Source organism: Molossus molossus, unplaced genomic scaffold (assembly GCF_014108415.1).
Source record: "Molossus molossus isolate mMolMol1 unplaced genomic scaffold, mMolMol1.p scaffold_m16_p_1, whole genome shotgun sequence".
In the NCBI taxonomy this organism is placed as follows: Eukaryota; Metazoa; Chordata; class Mammalia; order Chiroptera; family Molossidae; genus Molossus; species Molossus molossus.
Window position 1 is genome coordinate 93,528,511 of NW_023425344.1, and position 17,979 is coordinate 93,546,489.

General features: G+C 50.4%; 1 protein-coding gene across 1 annotated transcript; it reads left to right on the forward strand.

The window, feature by feature from the left end:
* The first annotated feature begins 880 nt into the window (after window positions 1–880).
* On the forward strand, window positions 881–14,555 carry AKR1E2 (aldo-keto reductase family 1 member E2). The gene is given in 11 exon segments (XM_036264702.1): window positions 881–1,018; window positions 2,154–2,214; window positions 2,217–2,317; window positions 4,028–4,144; window positions 6,199–6,276; window positions 7,831–7,953; window positions 10,603–10,700; window positions 12,596–12,668; window positions 13,209–13,298; window positions 14,019–14,101; window positions 14,371–14,555. Coding segments are annotated over 11 exon segments (1,005 nt in total). The 3' UTR covers window positions 14,414–14,555.
* The last annotated feature ends 3,424 nt before the right edge of the window (window positions 14,556–17,979 follow it).

The window sequence follows — 17,979 nt, forward strand, 5'->3', positions numbered from 1 at the left end:
AATGACTGACCCCTTCCCTGCTCCTGGTGCTCCATTGAGCACAGTGGGCACAGCCGCCCCTGGCGGTCAGCCGCAGCACTGCAGCCGCAGACAGGAAACACACCCCCTTTTGGGCTCACCCTGGCAGTGGGGCTCTCTGGCCCCATGGGGGAAAGGGACAGGACCTGCGGGCTCCATGTCCCCAGGTTTCCATCTGTTGTCCTGGGTGCCCAGTTCCTTCTCGAAGCCTCCTCACCCCAGCCTGGGCAATGCCTCTGCCCACTTTCACCTGAGGACCTGAGGTCCAGCAAGGGTGGTCTGGCCCCTGTTACCAGAGGAGCAGTCTGGTGCCTGCTGTGGCCTCCAGGCCGCCCCCTGTCCCAAGGACTTAAGTGGGTAGAAGGCATTTACTGGGCTCAGCGCAACGGGTCCTCCACAGAGAACAAAGCACAACACACTCTCCTATGAACCTGTGGGATCCCCGGCCTAAGCACAACAGCTGTGGAGGAGGAATCAGGCCTCCTCTCCTTACCCTGGAGGCCCCTCCCCATGGGGGGGGGGGGTCGGAGCTTACCCGAGCCCCTAGCGCCCCTAGCTGTGCACACAGCTCCCTAGACCCCATCCTCTCCAGGCTGCCCTGGGGGGTGGCGCTGTGGACCCTGGGACCCTGAGAACCCCAGCCCATCAGCTTGGTCTCGCGCCCCTCCGGGTGCAGGGCGCCTCTTGTGCGATGCTAGGAGACCGGATCCGCCAGGACCTCAGTGCCCAGCGCGCGCACCCTGATTCCCAACGTCCTACGACTTTCTCCAGAGATGTGGGCGTGCTCACTGGCCCACGCGGCACCTTCAGCTAAACCGCCAGCTCCCAGCCACCAGCCAGTTCCCGCTGCCCCCCAGTGGAGATGTCCAAGGCTGAGTCGCCAGCCCGTCGGGAGCCCGCCGCGGAGGCTTACCTGCAGGCAGCGAGGCAGCCACAGAAGCAGGGTCGAAGCAGGGCAAAGATACCAAAGATACCGGTTCTGGGCCTGGGCACCTGGAAGGTGAGGGGGCCTCGCGGTGGGGGAGGGGCGGCACCTTTTCTTACCTTCCCTTGTCCTGATGTGGAGGGGCCACCCGCAGGGACAACCCCAGGGACCCCTGCAGCAGCATTAGCCAGCCCCGCTAGTCCTGTACCTCCCTGGGAGGCTCCCTGTGTTTGAAAGATTCCATCTTTACATCGCAGATTATCTGAAAGTGGGGGTTGTTGTCTCTATGATATTTCATATCGAAGCCAAATCATATTATCCAGAAATAATGTTTGGGAAAACCCAGGAGAAAAGGTTGTCAGACAGAAAGAGTGGCAGTCACCTAACCAGATAAAACAGCAGACAACTGTTAACTGAAACACATTCTATCAAAAAGATAAAATTCTGCCATTACTAACTTGGTTTTAAACAGAAAATTTTCGTCCCCTGTGTAAAAACCTGAGGGTGGAAGCACTTGGAACTTTGGAACTTTCTCTACTTTGGATGTCTGACCCCTGTCACTGCTTTGAGACTTAAACTAAACTTTCCAATTTGCATTAATTTTTTAAAAAATTTAGTCTTTGATAAAAAGATGTTCCTCTGAGATGTCATATAGGAAGTTATTATTGGAGGGGTAGGAATTAGAATGACCAACCCCATTTAGCTAAATATTATTTAGATTATTTCCTCTATCCACTTAACAACTCTTAGAGGCCAAGGATGTGGTTTCCCTCCTTGCAACTGTTCCCAGCATCTCTCCAAGGCCATGCACTGAGCAGCCGCTCAATAAGCACTTGATGGATTTAACTCTAGACTTTCTTGCCTTTCATTCTTTTATGCACTAAGTCTTCTGCACACGGCTGGGTGTGGGAGTCCACATGTACGTGCACAGGGTAAGGAAAAGCTGTGAAAACTGTGCTTAGGAGACCCAAACATTCCTCTTTGTCGTTGTTGGACTGCAGAGGCATGAAACTGCATTAATCCTGATCACCCTTCCCGATCCATGCAAAGCCTCCATTTCATTACTTCTAATCATGTAAGATTACAAATCTACTGTCACAATCTGTTGCACAACCAACCAACCACAACAGCCGGGGGGCTTACAAGCATGTGGTTATTACTGCTGTAGGTGGTCCCCTGGGCAACTACTTGGATCTTGTTCATTTTGCAGGAGGCTCCAGGGGCAGTGAGAGAGGCAGTGAAAGTGGCAATAGATGTGGGTTATCGGCACTTTGCGCGTACCTGTACTACAATGAGAGTGAGGTTGGAGCTGGGATCAAGTACAAGGTCAGGGAGGGCGTGGTTCGGCGAGAGGACCTGTTCATCGTCAGTAAGGTAGGACTGCAGGGAGAGCAGGAGCAGTTTGCTCAGGGTGATGAGACAGCTGACACAGAACACGGATCGTTTTCCATGTTCCCATAGAGCTGGTGACTTCATTCGTACTTGAACCTGACCTGACAAGGACTTCTGCAGCTTTGTGCTTTTCTTGGGAGTGGTGCAGGTGAGGGCATTGGGGAGTGTAAGAAGCAGAGGGGACACCTAGAGCATGAGGCATGGGACAGTGTGTGGAGTACAGAGACCTGTGAGAAGTGAAACTGGAGCTGGATGAGCCTGATCTCGAAGACCTGAACACCGTTGAAGGAGTTCTCTTTTCCCACAAAGGAGCACCGCCGAAGGTTTTATCTTCTCTAGGAGCATGAGTTGTGCTGTTTATAGGAGATTGTGGACGTGAAAGCAACATGAGTTTAAACAGGAGGCAGAAGGCAGGAGACCTTAACAGCAGTGTAGGTGGGAGAACTTAGCACTAGACAGGTGGCAAGAAAATGACGAGGACAGTCAGGAGGTGGGCCCTGTAGGAAACGCTGGCAGCAGACCAAATAGAGTATCAAGGAATTCCTTTGCTTTTGAAGAAGAATGTTAACGCCATTAGGCCAAGAACCAAGAATTCACGTTCCAGCTGTCCTTCCTGAGCTAGGAGAGGCTGGCTCAGGTCCCAGCTTCGTGTATAAGATGAGACTCTGGGTTTTACAATCTTGAGTAATTTCCATAATTGAAAGATTCAGTGCTGTTCCTATAGTCGATTTGCTTTTATGTGTTGCCTGGATAAAATTTCTGTAATTCATCAATGCTGGAAAAGGAGAGATCCAGGTGTGACCTTGGCCAAAGAACCAAAATCTCTTCTGATCCTCAAGGTAGGGAGGTAGGTACCTGGTGCTTCAGGGGCTAGTCCTGTGACTGCGGGACAGGATGGTCCCAGCTGGATCATAGGCAGCAGAGGATGTGTGCTCTTTATTCCTGAAATTTAGAAAAGTCTTAGAAATACAATTTAAAAAATAAATAAATCACTGATACACTCACCATCTAGAAAGTGCTATTGTTAACATATGATGTATTCTAGTTTCTTTTTTGTAAATATTCTGTTTGTAGTCTGGTTTCATATGTTTTAATCCTCTTTCTTTTACTTATTTATTTTTATTTTTGCTCTTGCTATGATGGTGCCTCTGTCACAGTTAATACTAAATACTGTAATAAAGGAAATAAGGAGGGAAAAGCAAATTACACACTTGGAACTTCACAGAGGGTGTGGGTGGAAATACTCATTACATACAAGGTGGTGTGTGCTCACTGACTCACCTTGCTTAACCTGCAGGATCGTGAGGCCTTAGTAACAGAGAACATTGACCATGGAGTCTGTTCAAGTGGGAAACTCAGTATAGAAATTCTTCTGACTTTTCCTCATAGCTTCTCTGCCTGTGGGTGTTTCCTTTGGTCCCAGTGGATCCAAATAACCAGATAGCCTTCCCATCAAATAATTTCATGGTGTCCCCAACTTCCTCAGGGGAAATCCAGCAGAGGGAGCTGAGCTTTGGAAGCCCCTCCCTGTGGGAGTCCTGGACCATGGCAGGATAACGTCACTGCCCCATTGTATTTATGGCCACCTGGTCTTGGATGTTGTCTTCCAGAGCCTGTATTTGTGGGGCCCCGGGGCAAACGCTGTGCCCACACTGTCTCTGCGGCTGACTGTCAGCACTTGTCTCTGTGCAGCTCTGGTGCACCTACCACAAGAAGTCTTTGGTGAGACCAGCCTGCTCCAAGACTCTGAAGGCCTTGGATTTGGAGTACTTGGACCTCTACCTCATACACTGGCCCATGGGTTTCAAGGTACTGCCCAGGCCTGGTGAGATCCCCACTGGCAGCCTTCTTTCCTGGTCATCATGCCGTAGTGGGTGGTGGAAAGAACTGAGCCAGCAGCCATGGGTTCCAGGGCTGTGTCACAAAACACACATGTTCAGTTATTTCTGGGCCCCAGCTCAGGAGAGCCTTGGGCTTGAGGACCTCTAACCTACTACAGTTTTTGCTTCTAAGCCAGTCATTTCTTCTCCAAGCCAAGAGAGCAGCCCACTTTTTCCATAGGTCTTTAGGTGAAAGCAGGTATCAGACAGAGGACATACTACTGTTCATGTCACCGCCCATGTCCCAGGGAATTCCTTGACCCTGTCTCTTCATGCAAGTGATGTTCTCTTTGGGGAGTGATGTCTGTTCTGTGATATGGGAGACGTCTGCTTATCCACCTGCCGCAGGTCCAGAGGGTCCTGGAGAGGGATCATTTTTTCATTTGGTGTTATTCTCCTCACTGGATTGCATCTCATGCCCCACCACACACACACACACGCACACACACACACGCACACACGCACACACACACCCTGCTCAATCACTTTCCAGCCTGCCTCATGTGAGTCCTGGCCAGGGTGTCCCTGTGCGCCTGCCCCAGACCGAGATGACAGCCTGCCTGACCAAGGGTTCCATCACACAGGTGGCACTGGGGGCCCTGATAGGATGCTCCCCCTACACTGGAGTGAATGGTGGCTGCACAGGTGTCTCCCACTTGTGTACCTTGTTTGAGGAGCCCACCCTGGGTGCCGAGCTCTTGGGTTTCTTTTTAGATTAGAGGACAAAAACCACTTCATTCCTAGTACAGCTTTCCTTTCAGGCTTTGTATTCAGCTTCAATAAAGCATGTAGCAACTGCACATCAGTCACACTGGTGGAGAACAGAAGATGCGAAATGAGGGAGAATGACGCAGAAATGATTTCCATCTGTGAACTCGTGCCCCTGAAGGATAAGGCATGAAGTAATGGCAATAGTTATGTCACACTTCCTGTCAGCCGCTAGTGTTGTTTTAACACCGGACCGAGCACTCTTTTAGGAACTTCACATGAACTGTTCATTTAATCCCCACAGCAGTTCTGTGAGGGGGACTGTCAGCATCCCCACTGCACAGAGGGTGCAGCCAAGGTGCAGACAGATTCAGTAGGATGGTTGGGGCCCAGAAGCTGCGGCTCAGGTCAGACGTGTGTTACTCTGCAGCCCTCACCTTCGAGCAGACCCCTGCAGTGGCTGTCTGGGTGGCCAGCAGTCTTCAAGGACGAGGCTCGATAGTGCTTGTACAGAGGTCGAGAACTATGTAAACAGGGGAGGTGGTTTTGACATGGGACAGTTAGTTGCTTGATCATGAAAAATTTCTGTAGAATGTGCATCAGGCTGCAATTTTAGATGTTCCTCCCATTGTTGCTTAAGAGAATGATTAGGTGTCATTGAATAAGCATTTGCCATACACCATTCACCCAGTGACAGGTGACACAGAGCTGTGTGTGGTGGGTCAGGTGGACTGAGCGCCAGTACCTGCTGGGGTCCTAAGGGACACCCTTGTTCCCTGTCGAGCTCTCTCTCTGCGCTGCTCCTCCTGAGCTCCTCTGTCTTCTGGCGTCAGTATCTCTTGCCATGAAGGGGACTCTAGGAGAAGCAGGGAAGAACCTCACAGTGGACTTGGGAGAGTCAGTTGGGCACTTAAGATGAGAAAGCAAACCCCTTTCCCTCTTTTTCGCCTGAAATTGCTAAATAATGTTCTGACAACGGGAGAGGATTCCAGGTCGTCCTTTCCTGACATGTGAGAGGTAGGTGGTGAACTTCCAGGCTGGTGGGCACTTTGCTGGCCACCCAGTCCACCCAAACCTTGCTCTTGTGAAGGAGAAGGTGGGTCCTGGGGAAGGAAAGTCCCATGGCTTCGTGTGAGGGCTCTGCTTGGACCCAGGCGTTCTGGCCCAGAGTCCAGCATTATTCCCCTGCATTTTGATTCTCCCTCCATCCAGTCTCCTCTTTAGGGGTGATCACCCCCCAGCCCTCCATAAGCTCCTTTCTCCTGGTTCTTACAGCCCGGGGAAATAGATGTGCCCTTTGACCGCAGTGGCATGGTGATACCAAGTAACACCAATTTCCTCGACACGTGGGAGGTAAGCTGAGCTCGCCAGTGGCGCCTTCATCCTCCCGCTGGGCCTCCGAATGGGAAGCTGTGAGGTCCTGAGCTCCCTGTGTGCAGAGACACTGGGTTGTCTCTTCCAAATGCAGGAGTGCAGTGTACACTGGGACAGGGCACCTGGCTGCGGGACTCGGAGACCTGTTTCCTCTTGTTCATCTCTCTGAAATGTGTATTTCAGGGATAACAAATCCAGATGTCCCTTTATTCTTAAATTCTTAAATGTTTATGTTCTTATTAAAAAGTATCACATGGTCATTACAGAAACTACAGAGTATAAAAGGAAAATTAAAAGTTCATTTTCCATGGTTACTTCTAGTATTTTATAGTTCCTTTAGCTCTTTTGTAAGCATTTCAGAATGAAAACTTTGGCAGATGGTGAAGTTGGGGTGGGTCAGGGAGATGCATGGAGGAAGGGACCATGTTCCCAGTCTCCTGCCAGTGTCCAGACGACAAGTGATGAGGCCTGAAGTAGTGTTGAGCATGGGAGTCAGGAAGTGACAGGTTGAGAGGGTGGCAGTGAATTGATGGTGTGACAGGAGGTTCCTTCTGACTCTGGCCTCTAGCCCAGCCTACTGGGCACCTGTAATCTTGCAAATCAACATGAGGGTGAGTGTGAGGCACGGGATGAAAGCAGGTTCTCGTTGGAACTTGCCCGGTTTAGGGAAATGAGACTGGAGCCATTGGGTGAGGTGGACAGGTGCAGGCGTGGGAGTACTGACGTCATCCAGGCAGAGGGGGAGGGGAGCATCATCAGGGAGAAGCGCTGGGCCAGGCCACGCTCTAAACGAGGTGTCTGATCTGTTGGGAACAGCGTCGGGGGTCCCCAACCCTTCTGTCACAGACACTGCTTCTTTTGAAGGACATGGGTGGAGCTCTGCTGTTCATAGCACGAGTGAGATCTGGGTGATTGTGCAGAGCACACCGACTCTGGCTACCAGCCCCATGGCCGCTAGGACTTGTGCTGACAACTTAACCTGGGACCAGGCCATGCTCTCCCTGAAGCTGGGCCCAGTCCCAATTGCTGGGCAGTGAACAGCACAGAGCTTGGGGTTTGTCCCCTCAAGACCCTTAACAAGGTGGTGGACTAGAATGATGACACATCATTGTGCTGGGGATGATAAGGTAGAAACTGGTGAGCAGATAGCGTCAACAGTGGCCATCCTTGCCAACACCATGTCGACAGCCATTCAGGGAAACAGAAATCGTAGGTACATGCACCGAGTGTTAGTTAAATGCTTTGTGTTCATTATTTGCTGGGAACCTTAACCTTGTGACATGGACAACATTGTCCCCATTTGGCATATGGGGAAATTGAGGCTTAGTGAAGTCACATCATGTGCCCACAGCTACCAAATGATGGAGCTGGGAGTAAACCTCAAGTGCAGAAATGATTATAACACATTAAGTAAAATATTTTAGGATATTGGGTGGAGCCAGTTTTAGGATACTGTGCAAAGTAGTGGGGGCCATGAATTACCAGTGGAGCAGACAGAGCCCACGCACCCAAAATAATTCTTGTTTTCTTTAGGCCATGGAGGACCTGGTGACTGCAGGGCTGGTGAAAGCCATTGGCGTGTCCAACTTCAATCATGAACAGCTGGAGAGAATTTTGACAAAACCCAACTTGAGGGTCAGGCCACTGACTAACCAGGTGAGCTGTGGATGGCTAAGCAGCTTGAAAGGGTGGAGTCAGCTTTTCAGCTGTTACCTCCATGTGGCTACACTGGAAACCCAATGGGGTGGAGCACGACATAGGCACTTTCTCCAGCAGCTGTCAAAAATCGTGACTACGGAGCAGTTAGACAAATGATGGGTAGACAGGCGAGACCTTTTAAAATGCTCATCTGGTGAGGTGGTGTCCTTGAAAGTCAGGGCATAAGCTGAGCTTGTTGTCCCCATGCAGCCATAGGGTGAATCACCAGGTATGTTTAGAAGTGGAAAAGGGTCTGGCAGGTGCTTAACCCTCATTAATGATGGTGAGAGGTGGTGCTGCGTCCCTGGGGACTCACCAGGGACCCCTCTCCCCTCCCCAGCCAGAGCAGATTGCAGCCTGAAATAGATGGACGACCAAAAGGTTCACAGGCTCTGCTCAGATGCAGTGCTGAGAAATGACTTGTAAGGACAGGGTTACAGTGCTTCCTAGAATGGCTGCTTTTGTATGTAGAAAGGGCATTTATTTTACTTAGAATTTTTATTAGCATGTTATGTACATGCAAAAAGGTGCACACATAAGAATAGAGCTTGATAAATTCTTGTAATTGGACCTAGCTCTGGACCAGCACCCAGTGGAAGAAACACCATGGCCAGTGCCCTACAAGCCCCCACCCTGCTGCTTTCTCGTGCCAGCTCCCCAGACGCCACAGTCCGACTTCAACAGCCCAGATTAGCCTTTGAACTTTATATAGAAAATATGCCATGTTTGTGCTCTTCTGTGTCGGGCTTTCTTTGCTCAGCACTGTATGTGTTCGATCCTCCCACATTCGAGTGAGCCTGTCGACACATCCTTGATTTTGTGTGGGATTCCATTGTGTAGCTATCCCATCTGTGGGCGATGGGCACATGGGTAGTTTGAGTGTGGAGATATTAAGAATAGAGCATCACATTCTCTTCTTTTTATAAGTACACTTGTAAATGAAGGTATGACTTAGATACAGAAAAGTGCACAAATCTTAAAGGACTCGGCTGACTTAATGGACACAGCTCAGTGAATTTCCACAGGTGAATGTACTCACGTCTTCAGCACCCAGAGCAAGAGCCAGAATGTCCTCAGCCTTCTGGAAGCTCTTCGGGTCACCACCCATGAGGAGTGGCCAGAGTTGCTGAGCTCCCCTGCTTTTAACCCTCACACACAGCCTTCTGTGGGTAACCGCTCCGGTTCTGCGTCGCATTTTGTTGAGTGGCCCTTTAAGTCATGGGGAGGGGTGTCGCCTAGTCTGTGGGGTGAGGAGGGGCTGCAGGATCTGTTTCCTAGATAGGGTGGGGAACTACCAGCCCTGTGTCCTCAGAGGAGTCTTCAGAAGACCCTGAAGCTCTGCCTGCCAGTCCTGAGAGCCTGCACCTCGTGGGCACTGTCCATGGTCCTGGACTCACTCTAAACTAAGTCTCTTTTTTTTATTTGTTGACAGTATTACAGATGTCGCCCATTTTCTTCCTTTTTCCCCCCTCCACCCAATGCAGCCCCACCCCAGGCCTTTCCCATACTATTGTCTGTGTCCTTGGGTTATGCATATTTGTTCTTTGGTTAATCTCTTCCTGTCACACCCTTACCCCCCCCTCCCCCAGCTGTTCTTCTGTTCCATGCATCCATACCTCTGGCATTAATTTGTTCGTCAGTTCATTTTGTTCATTAGATTCCACATATAAGAGAGATCATATGATATTTGTTTTTATCTAACTGGCTTATCTTGCTTAGATGGTATTTATTTTAAGTTCACTGATGACCTGGAATCCAACATGAGAACTTACAGTGTTGAAGACACAGGAATGTGCTCTCCAGTTTCTTTCTTTCTTTTTTATCCTTGCCTAAGGATATTTTTGCATTTATTGTCAGATAGAGCCAGAGGGAGAGAGGGAGGAAGAGAGAGAGAGAAACATCGATGTGAGAGAGACACATTGACTAGTTGCCACACACACAACCCCAACCAGGGCCAGAGACAAACTGCAACTGAGGTACATGCCCTTAGCAGGAACCGAACCCGGGTCTCTCTGGTACGCAGGCTGACGCTCTAACTGCTGAGTCAAACCGGCCAGGGCATGCTCTCGAGTTTCTTAAACTGACCCTTGGAGTTGCCTGTGGCATGTGTATGTCACATGTAACTCTCCAGCTTCATTCACTCAGCACTCGCTGAGCACCTGCTGTATGCCTACCTTATTCTAGAGGTTGAGGGGATGTCATGAACAAAAAAAGTCAGACCCAGATCCCTGCCTTCATGGAGGTTATGCCCTAGTGGCAACAGATAGACAATCGCAAAGAATGACAGTATATAATGTGTCAGCTAATGATCTGCTACATGCAAGGTAAAGGGGAGGAGGAGGGGGGAGGGCCACACCTTTACCTCAGTGGTCAGGGAGCCGGGATTCTTGAGCGTTCAGGTGGCACAGGTGTTCCTCAAGCTGGTGTACAGCGAGAAGCCTCTTGGAGACCTCACGTCCCAGCCTTTTACTTCACAGGGGTGGACACTCGTGCCTGGAGGTGGGTCCCCTGACTCATCGGTGATGCAGCCAGGATGTTGACATAGGTCCTCTTTCTAGAGTCCCGTTATTCTGCATGTTCTTTGCTCAGCTGTGAGTCTCTTTGTAGATCGAGTGCCACCCATACCTCACTCAGAGGAACCTGATCAGCTTCTGCCAGTCCAGAGATGTGTCCGTGATTGCCTACCAGCCCCTTGGGGGTTCCAGGTAGGGGTTTGTGGCCTGAAATTGACCCACACTCCAGTTTCATTTGCACAGTTAGCAGAGGGTTTGAGGTGGGCAGGGTGTGGAGACCGCGGGCACCCGGCAGGAGGAATGGTCAGTGACCCTGTCAGTGAGCTGAGGGAGGAGCTGGTGCTGAAAGCAGAGGAGTCACCTTCAGTGGTGCCTCAAGAAGGGCAGCGATGTTTAAGGGATACAGCCAGCAGGCAGCATCCTCTGCTGATCTCTTCCCTGGTACGTCCAGCGCTCTGTGAGACCTCTCTGGACGGGTCACAGACATCCTGACCTCTGTAGAATTGTCTTCCCAGAACCTGAAATGTGTACTGTGCTCCCTACATCAGTGGATGAGCCATCCACTCTGCCACATGGGCCACAGACGTCCTCATTCCAGTCCCCCCAGTCCAACTCATCAGCAAGATGCACTAGTTATTTTGCCAGGAAACTTGGAGTCTCTGTTCTCACCATCACTGCCTTCGTTAAGTACAAATTCTCCCCGGTGATAACAGCAGCCTCTTAACGACTCCCAGGTGTGCCTGGTTCTCAGCCACCTTCCACAAGGCAGCGGAAGGGAGCCATCTCATTATGGTTATGTCACTCTCCTGCTTACAAATCCTTCAATTTCTGGTCTGGCCTCTGCCTATTCCTGCCTCATTTCTTTATGCAAACATGCTATGTGCCAACCATTTGGGATTATGTGGGACTCCTGCTTTCTAGTCTCTGTGCCTTTGCAGATACTGTTCTCTTTACCTAGACATCTTTTTATTATCTTTTTTCTTAGTCTGGCTTACTTCTGTTTCTAATGTAAGGCTCAATTCAGCATCACTTCCCCCAGGAAGCCCTCCTGACTTCCTTTCATTTGTGTTTCATCCACAACCCTTGTCACACTATCTTGTCATTATTTCCTTCTCAGTCTCTCCTGGTTAGAGCTACTTGAGTTGTGGAGACTGCATCTAAGCCATGACTCTTGGGCCTGGGACATATTAGTGACCCAGGAAAGGCTAAAGTTATTTGACTGTTATTGCCTGTGTGTTGCCCATGTGGAATGGGGCACGTGTGTGTGAACTTGGCAGCAGTGAGGGAGTTCCTAGAGGCTTTGTACTCACAACTGAGCTTGGGGTGGAGGAACCCAGTGAGAGAGTGGGTGGTGGGAGCCGTTCGAGAGAAGGGGTGGCTGATGTCCCACACCCCTGGGCAGATGGAATGGGCTCTGTTTGGCCCCTTCACAGATGAGGAGGACTGTTTCTACCCTGGTGCTTGAAACCTAGTAACTGCTATGTGTCTCTCGCACATCGATGTTTCTCTTTCTCTCTTCCTCTCTCCCTTTCACTCTATCTAAAAAGCATGGAAAAATATCCACAGGTGAGGAATGAAAAAAAAATTTACAGCTTTCTAGAATGCTTAGGGCCTGGCCACTGCTGGACAGAAATTGAGGGGCAGACCCACAGTCTCTGCATAAAGGCTCCGCATGTCCACTGTCTCAACTTTCTCTTGGTATTTGAGGTGAACTTTTCTGTGACTGCTATCAATTATCTACTCATGCTGATGGTGCTGTGGACACTGCTCTGAGTCCTACACAAAGAGGTCAGAGGTCCAAGGGGCACACCTTAGACACTCTGATGTTGCTGCCTGGGTCTCCAGACAAAGCACCAAATAGATGTGAAGGCCATGTGTCCAGCTGTGTCCTCCAAAATGCTGACCACGGTTATCTCTCGGTGGTGGATTTGGTGATAAGCTTTTCTGCAGTATTTAGATTTCCCACACTGAGCAAGTGTCACGATCAGACAGAAGTGAAGTAGAGTTTCCCTTTTGGAGAAAGTCTTGTTTCTTTAAAGAAAGAAGCACACATATTTGGCCTCACATCCCTGTGCCATTCTCTCTAGTGGGGGGGTGGACCTGATGGACAATCCGGTGATCCAGACCATTGCACGGAAGCACCATAAGTCTCCAGCTCAGGTAGGATTCGCCCCTGAGCTGGGAGGGCACCTCTCTGCTTGCTCCTGACGCGATGGGCTGGGCAGGGGGAGGCCTCCTCACTCTGGCCCAGATGCTGACTAATGAGAACTGTCCTGTGTTTACCAGCCTCTTGGGGCCGCTATGGTCCTGCTCATTCAGGCCCCAGAGGGATTCTCTGTGCACAGAGCTCCCAGGCCACTGCCCTTAGCCCACCAGCGGAGTGGACACAAAAGGAGTCTATGACTCTCCTCCTTGTTCTGATGTCTAGCCGTTTGGGGGATTGGACACCTTAGTGAATTCTCTAGATGGTCCTCTGAGCTCCTGGGCCAGCAGCCACCCTTCCAGATGTGCTAGTGGGTCAGTGCAGAAGTGTCCTCTGGTCCCTAAGGACCCTGGAGCAGAGCGCATGTAGTGACCGTGCCTGCTGCCCTGGTCCTTGGGCTCCACTGCACAGTGAAATGTGACCCGTAGGGGAAGCGGCTGCTCTCTGACTCCACGTGACTCTCTTTGTCTCATCTTAGACTTCCTTTTATCCTGCAGATTTTGATCCGGTTTCAGATCCAGAGGAACGTGATTGTCGTCCCCAAATCTGTCAACCCGAAACGGATTCTTGAGAATATCCAGGAAGGTGTTTGGGATCATGCGTGAGCTGGGCGGCCACACACGCAGCAACAGGCCCGGCCTGTGTGACTGTGACACAGGAGAGGGGCCAGCGAAGCACAGGCCACACGGGGGGACCCAGAGCTGAGCCCAGAGGCCACCTGCCAGGGCACACAGACAGGGTCAGACAGGGGAAGGACACGTGATGAGGGGCCAGGGAGCCGGCCAGGCCACCTGGACGCCTGCTCTGCACCTAGTACCGCTCACTAACGCTGTCCCCGGGGCTGCCCACCCTGATGGGAGGGACCCTTCCAGACTGTTCACCTCTCCCCTCAATCAAACTGCCCGTGCCCAGCTCTGCCTCCAGCGGAATGCTGCCGTGGAGTCCCTGGTTTCTGCCAGGCGCACGAGGAGGGTCTCTGGAGGGTAGGGGCCAGTCAGGACCCGTCACCACCCGGACAAAGACGGACTCCCCCTGCACCTCCTGCCCGGCCCTCAGCCGCACACGGACACCGCACACACCCTGTCTTTCCAAGGGTTCCTGCTGTAGCCAACGCCAGACAAATGGCCAGAGTCCCAGTGTGTCCTGGGAACTGAGGCCGAGGGTCAGGGAATGTCCCAGGTGTCACATGAAGTGCTTTGTTGCATCATTATGTCCCCCACACACCAGCACAGTGCTCTGCAGGTAACACGTGCTCAGTTAAGCGTTCACTGAACTGAGTTCCCCATGAACATTTTATTTTGTTCCAGGTGTTTGATTTTGAATTAACAGAACAGGATATGAATGACCTCCTCAGGCTGAACAGGAACCTCCGACTGACCATGTTCCCCACGTAAGTACGGCTCCTTCACTGCTTTCAAAAGAGAGGAAGCAGTATTCCGATGGAATGATTGGTTCCTGGATGGGTATTTATCATACACGTTAGGTAATGAACTCTCTTCAGAAGTATTTCCTTGTTTGGGGATGGTCCAGGGAGTGAACCCAAATATGAATTTCGTACATTAGGGAGTATAAAATATGTAATGATGTCATTTAAAATGGTTCTCTTAAAAATAGTAACCCTGCTTTGTTTCTGTTTTTCACTTGTTCCCTGGTTTCCAGAGCTGAAAATCACAAGGACTATCCTTTCCACATAGAGTTCTGAGCTGGCTCCCACTCCCTGCTCCCCTACCGCCCAGACAAATCCAGGGGTCTGAAGAGCTTGTCAGGCCCCGCACAGGGCTGGGAGGGACGGAGGCCGAGCTCCCGAGAAATCCTCAGAAACAACGTGGGCCGAGATCGAAGGAGGCGTCCAGAGCCGGGCTCAGGAAGTCCACGGGCACAGTGTGGCAGGTTCTCCCAGGTACGGAGAGGCCAGCGTGAGGACCTCTGCAGACACCGCTCAGCTCCAGCAGTGAGCACCCCGTCTGCTCCCCCAGATGGTTTACAGAGAGATCCTCACTGCCCACCTGCAAAGAAAGACAGGGTGAGAGTAATGAGCTGTCGGAGTTCAACACAGAAACATTTTTTCTTACTTCAAATCTAAATTTTAATTTTTAAATGCTATTGTCTATGAAGGTCTTCCAGGAAATCAGATTACACCTGTGAAAACACCAAATCAAAGATTAATGTGGTCATTTCCGTTCGTGCACTCGGTGTTCAGTCCAAGACAGTGTATGAGGGACAGGAGGCCCGTCCTCTGAGAAAGGACAGGGTGGGTGACCACCCAGGCTTGTTCGGGGCAGTGGTGACTCCTGTCCCTGTCCATCACTTCCAGCTCAGCCCAGGTGCTCCAGGTCCCCGGGGACCTGCTGCCAGGGCTCCTGGGTGCGTCTGCCCCTCACATCCTGCCCAGCTCCAAGCCCTGCTCGTACACACACCTCCAAGGATGCGACTTCCTTGACCCACCAGTCATTTCTGCTGGCCCCAGGGACTGTGCTCCAGTCCACAGAAGTTCATTACTCCTGGTTGTCGGCCCCGGGCACACCCACCTTGGGCACCACCCACACCCTGGCCCAGGGCCAGGGCTTCCTCAGCCTGAAGTGAAGCTGTGTGGAGGCCCGCCAACCACACACCTGGGTTGTTTTCCACCTGGTTTGCACTGGGTCCACCTGTCTGCCTCCAGTGTGAGTCTGTCCTTCCTGCATCTGTGGTCCTCTCAGGACTCGGTGCAACACCCACCCTCCTCGATGTTCAAGCCTCGGTGCCTAGTCAGGGAGCTGACACGTGGCTCCTGAACCCCCAGGCGGCTGGCAGGAGCAGCAGGACGGCCGGCTTTTCTGTGTCTGCTCCTGAGGCCACAGTCCAGGGATCTCCCACCTACGTGGCCTGGGTGTGACGAGCGTTTGGGTGGAGACCACACTTCCCACCACAGTCAGAGTGCCGGGAACATGTGCCCCAGACTCTACTGTGCAGAGTGAGTGTCCCGGGCACACAGCTGGCTGGAACTGTGGATTCAGCAGCAGACACTGGACCTTGGTCTTTAGCCACAGCCATCTATCTGGGGGACAGATATGGGCACCAACCAAGCCCTGGGTGTCCTCGAGCCCTGAAGGTGAGGCCCTGCATGTCCTGACTCTGCTTTCACTGTGCTTGTCGGCTTGAGTCCTTGGGCTCTCTTGTGGGCTCTCAGAAGAAGGGGCCCACCCCCCCAGACCCCTCTCCTTTCCCGAGGGGCCGAGGAGATGGAGCCTGGGAGTGTTTTCTTTCATCGAGTCTCTTTGGTTTCCAGCTGACCCATGACACCCAGAGGGCATGAACACCATCGTCAGTGACAGGAAAACAAGCTTTCTCTGCTCAGGGACAAGAATAAAGTCTGTGGTTTCCCTCCCTTTGGTCCTGCGTGTGTGACTGCAGAGGCGAGGGTGGCTCTGCTCTGAGTCTGGGTCTTTGTTCCTGAGAGAACGAAGCCTGTGTCTCAGCCCATCCTCAGGCACAGGGGGTTCTCCTTGTCCACGGTGGTTGTTCTACTAAGTCACCGCAAACACAGGACTAGCAGGCTCCGAACCACAGCCTCGAGCCTCTGGTCACAGCATTTTCATCACCCAGTCATACATCACCTGTCCTGTGTGTGTTTCTGTCTAACGACACCTTGTTTTGCATATATAATGTTGGGTCATTAGCCCTGAACTCACAGCCAACATCACTGTAATTCACACCTGGACAGAGCGTATCTAACATGTATTTTCTCCATAAAGAACAGCACAGACTTCTTGCTCTTGGGGCCATTATAAAAGCTGCTATAAAATACCTTATTATGTTATATTTAAAAGGCTCCTTTTTATAAATTGTTAAGTATAAAAAAAATTCTGCACAATTGGCTAATAGAGCATTTTATTAATAATGACAGTGTTTTTCTTTCTTTTTTTTTATCCTCACTGGAGGACATTTTTCCATTTTTTGTTCAGGTAGAGTGGGAGGGAGAGAGACGAAGAGAGAGAGAGAGAGAAACATCGACATGAAAGGGACACATTGAGTGGCCGCCACCCGCACAACCGACCAGGGCCGGGGACAAACTGCAACCGAGGCACATGCCCCTAGCGGGAACTGAACCCAGGTCTCTCAGGACCGCAGGCCGATGCTCTAACCGCTGAGCCAAACTGGCCAGGGCTGACAGTGTTTTTCTTTTTAATGAAATCATTCTGCTTTATTTGGAATGCAAAGAAAACAGAAAAGCTCAATGAAAGAAAATAAAAATGGCCTAAATACCAATATTCAAGAATCACCTCTGCAGTGGATCCTTCTACTCTTTGTTCATGTCTATGTCATATAGAGATAGAGAGACAGATCGATTCTACAAAACAGGTAATATGTGTGCATACATACATCTCACAAAACTGATCACACAGCATATATAATTTGTAATTTTCTTTTTAAAAATGAAAACACACACTGGATGTACAGTTCATGCAACTGTTCACTTAATGTTTTGATAAGCAATGTCAATAAACATCATGGCACCTTTAAATTTGTATGTTTTAAACTACATAATTTTAACTCATCATCATATCATCTGACTGATCTCCACATGTTACACTGTCTCGTTACCATAAATAAGTCACACCTTTCAAAGGCCCCACATGCTGGAGAGAGAATTTTCATCTTTATACTTTAAACTTGGGTGCTGAGGACTGCCGATTCACATAACAAGCATGGAGAGACTATTCGGTGTCTGGGTACCATGGTTCTAATACTACCTACCACTTTTATAATCACTTTATTTTTTATAGAAATGTTTTTACACAACTTTAAATAGCTTTTTTACTAAAACTATTTTAAACAGCAACATTGCCAACAAGAATTATGCAAATGGGAAGCACTTGGCACTACATAGATGGTGTAGGGGACCCGTGTAGCAATGAGAGCTGAAGGAAGGAACAATGGGAACCAGCTCAGGTGGCCCCAATTATGGTTGCTCTATGCATGTCTGAAAATGATCAGGAAAGCCCTGAGTGTGCTGATTTTTGTATTACAAATAAATTTTAGCCTTGTAAGTACATATTCAAATATGGAATCCTGAGTAATGAATGACCTGTCCTTGCCTTTACTATCTATTTCCCAGCCAGTATCAGAGCAGTTGGATACATCTGCCACGAGGTGGCGCCAGACACTGACTAGTGTTCCAGCTCAGGGAGGCTCTCCCCTCAGAAGGAGCCTTTGCAATGCCTGTTTGCCTGTTTGATTTCAAGAGTTTTTTGTTTTTGTTTTATTTTTAAACATTTTGTGAGCCAT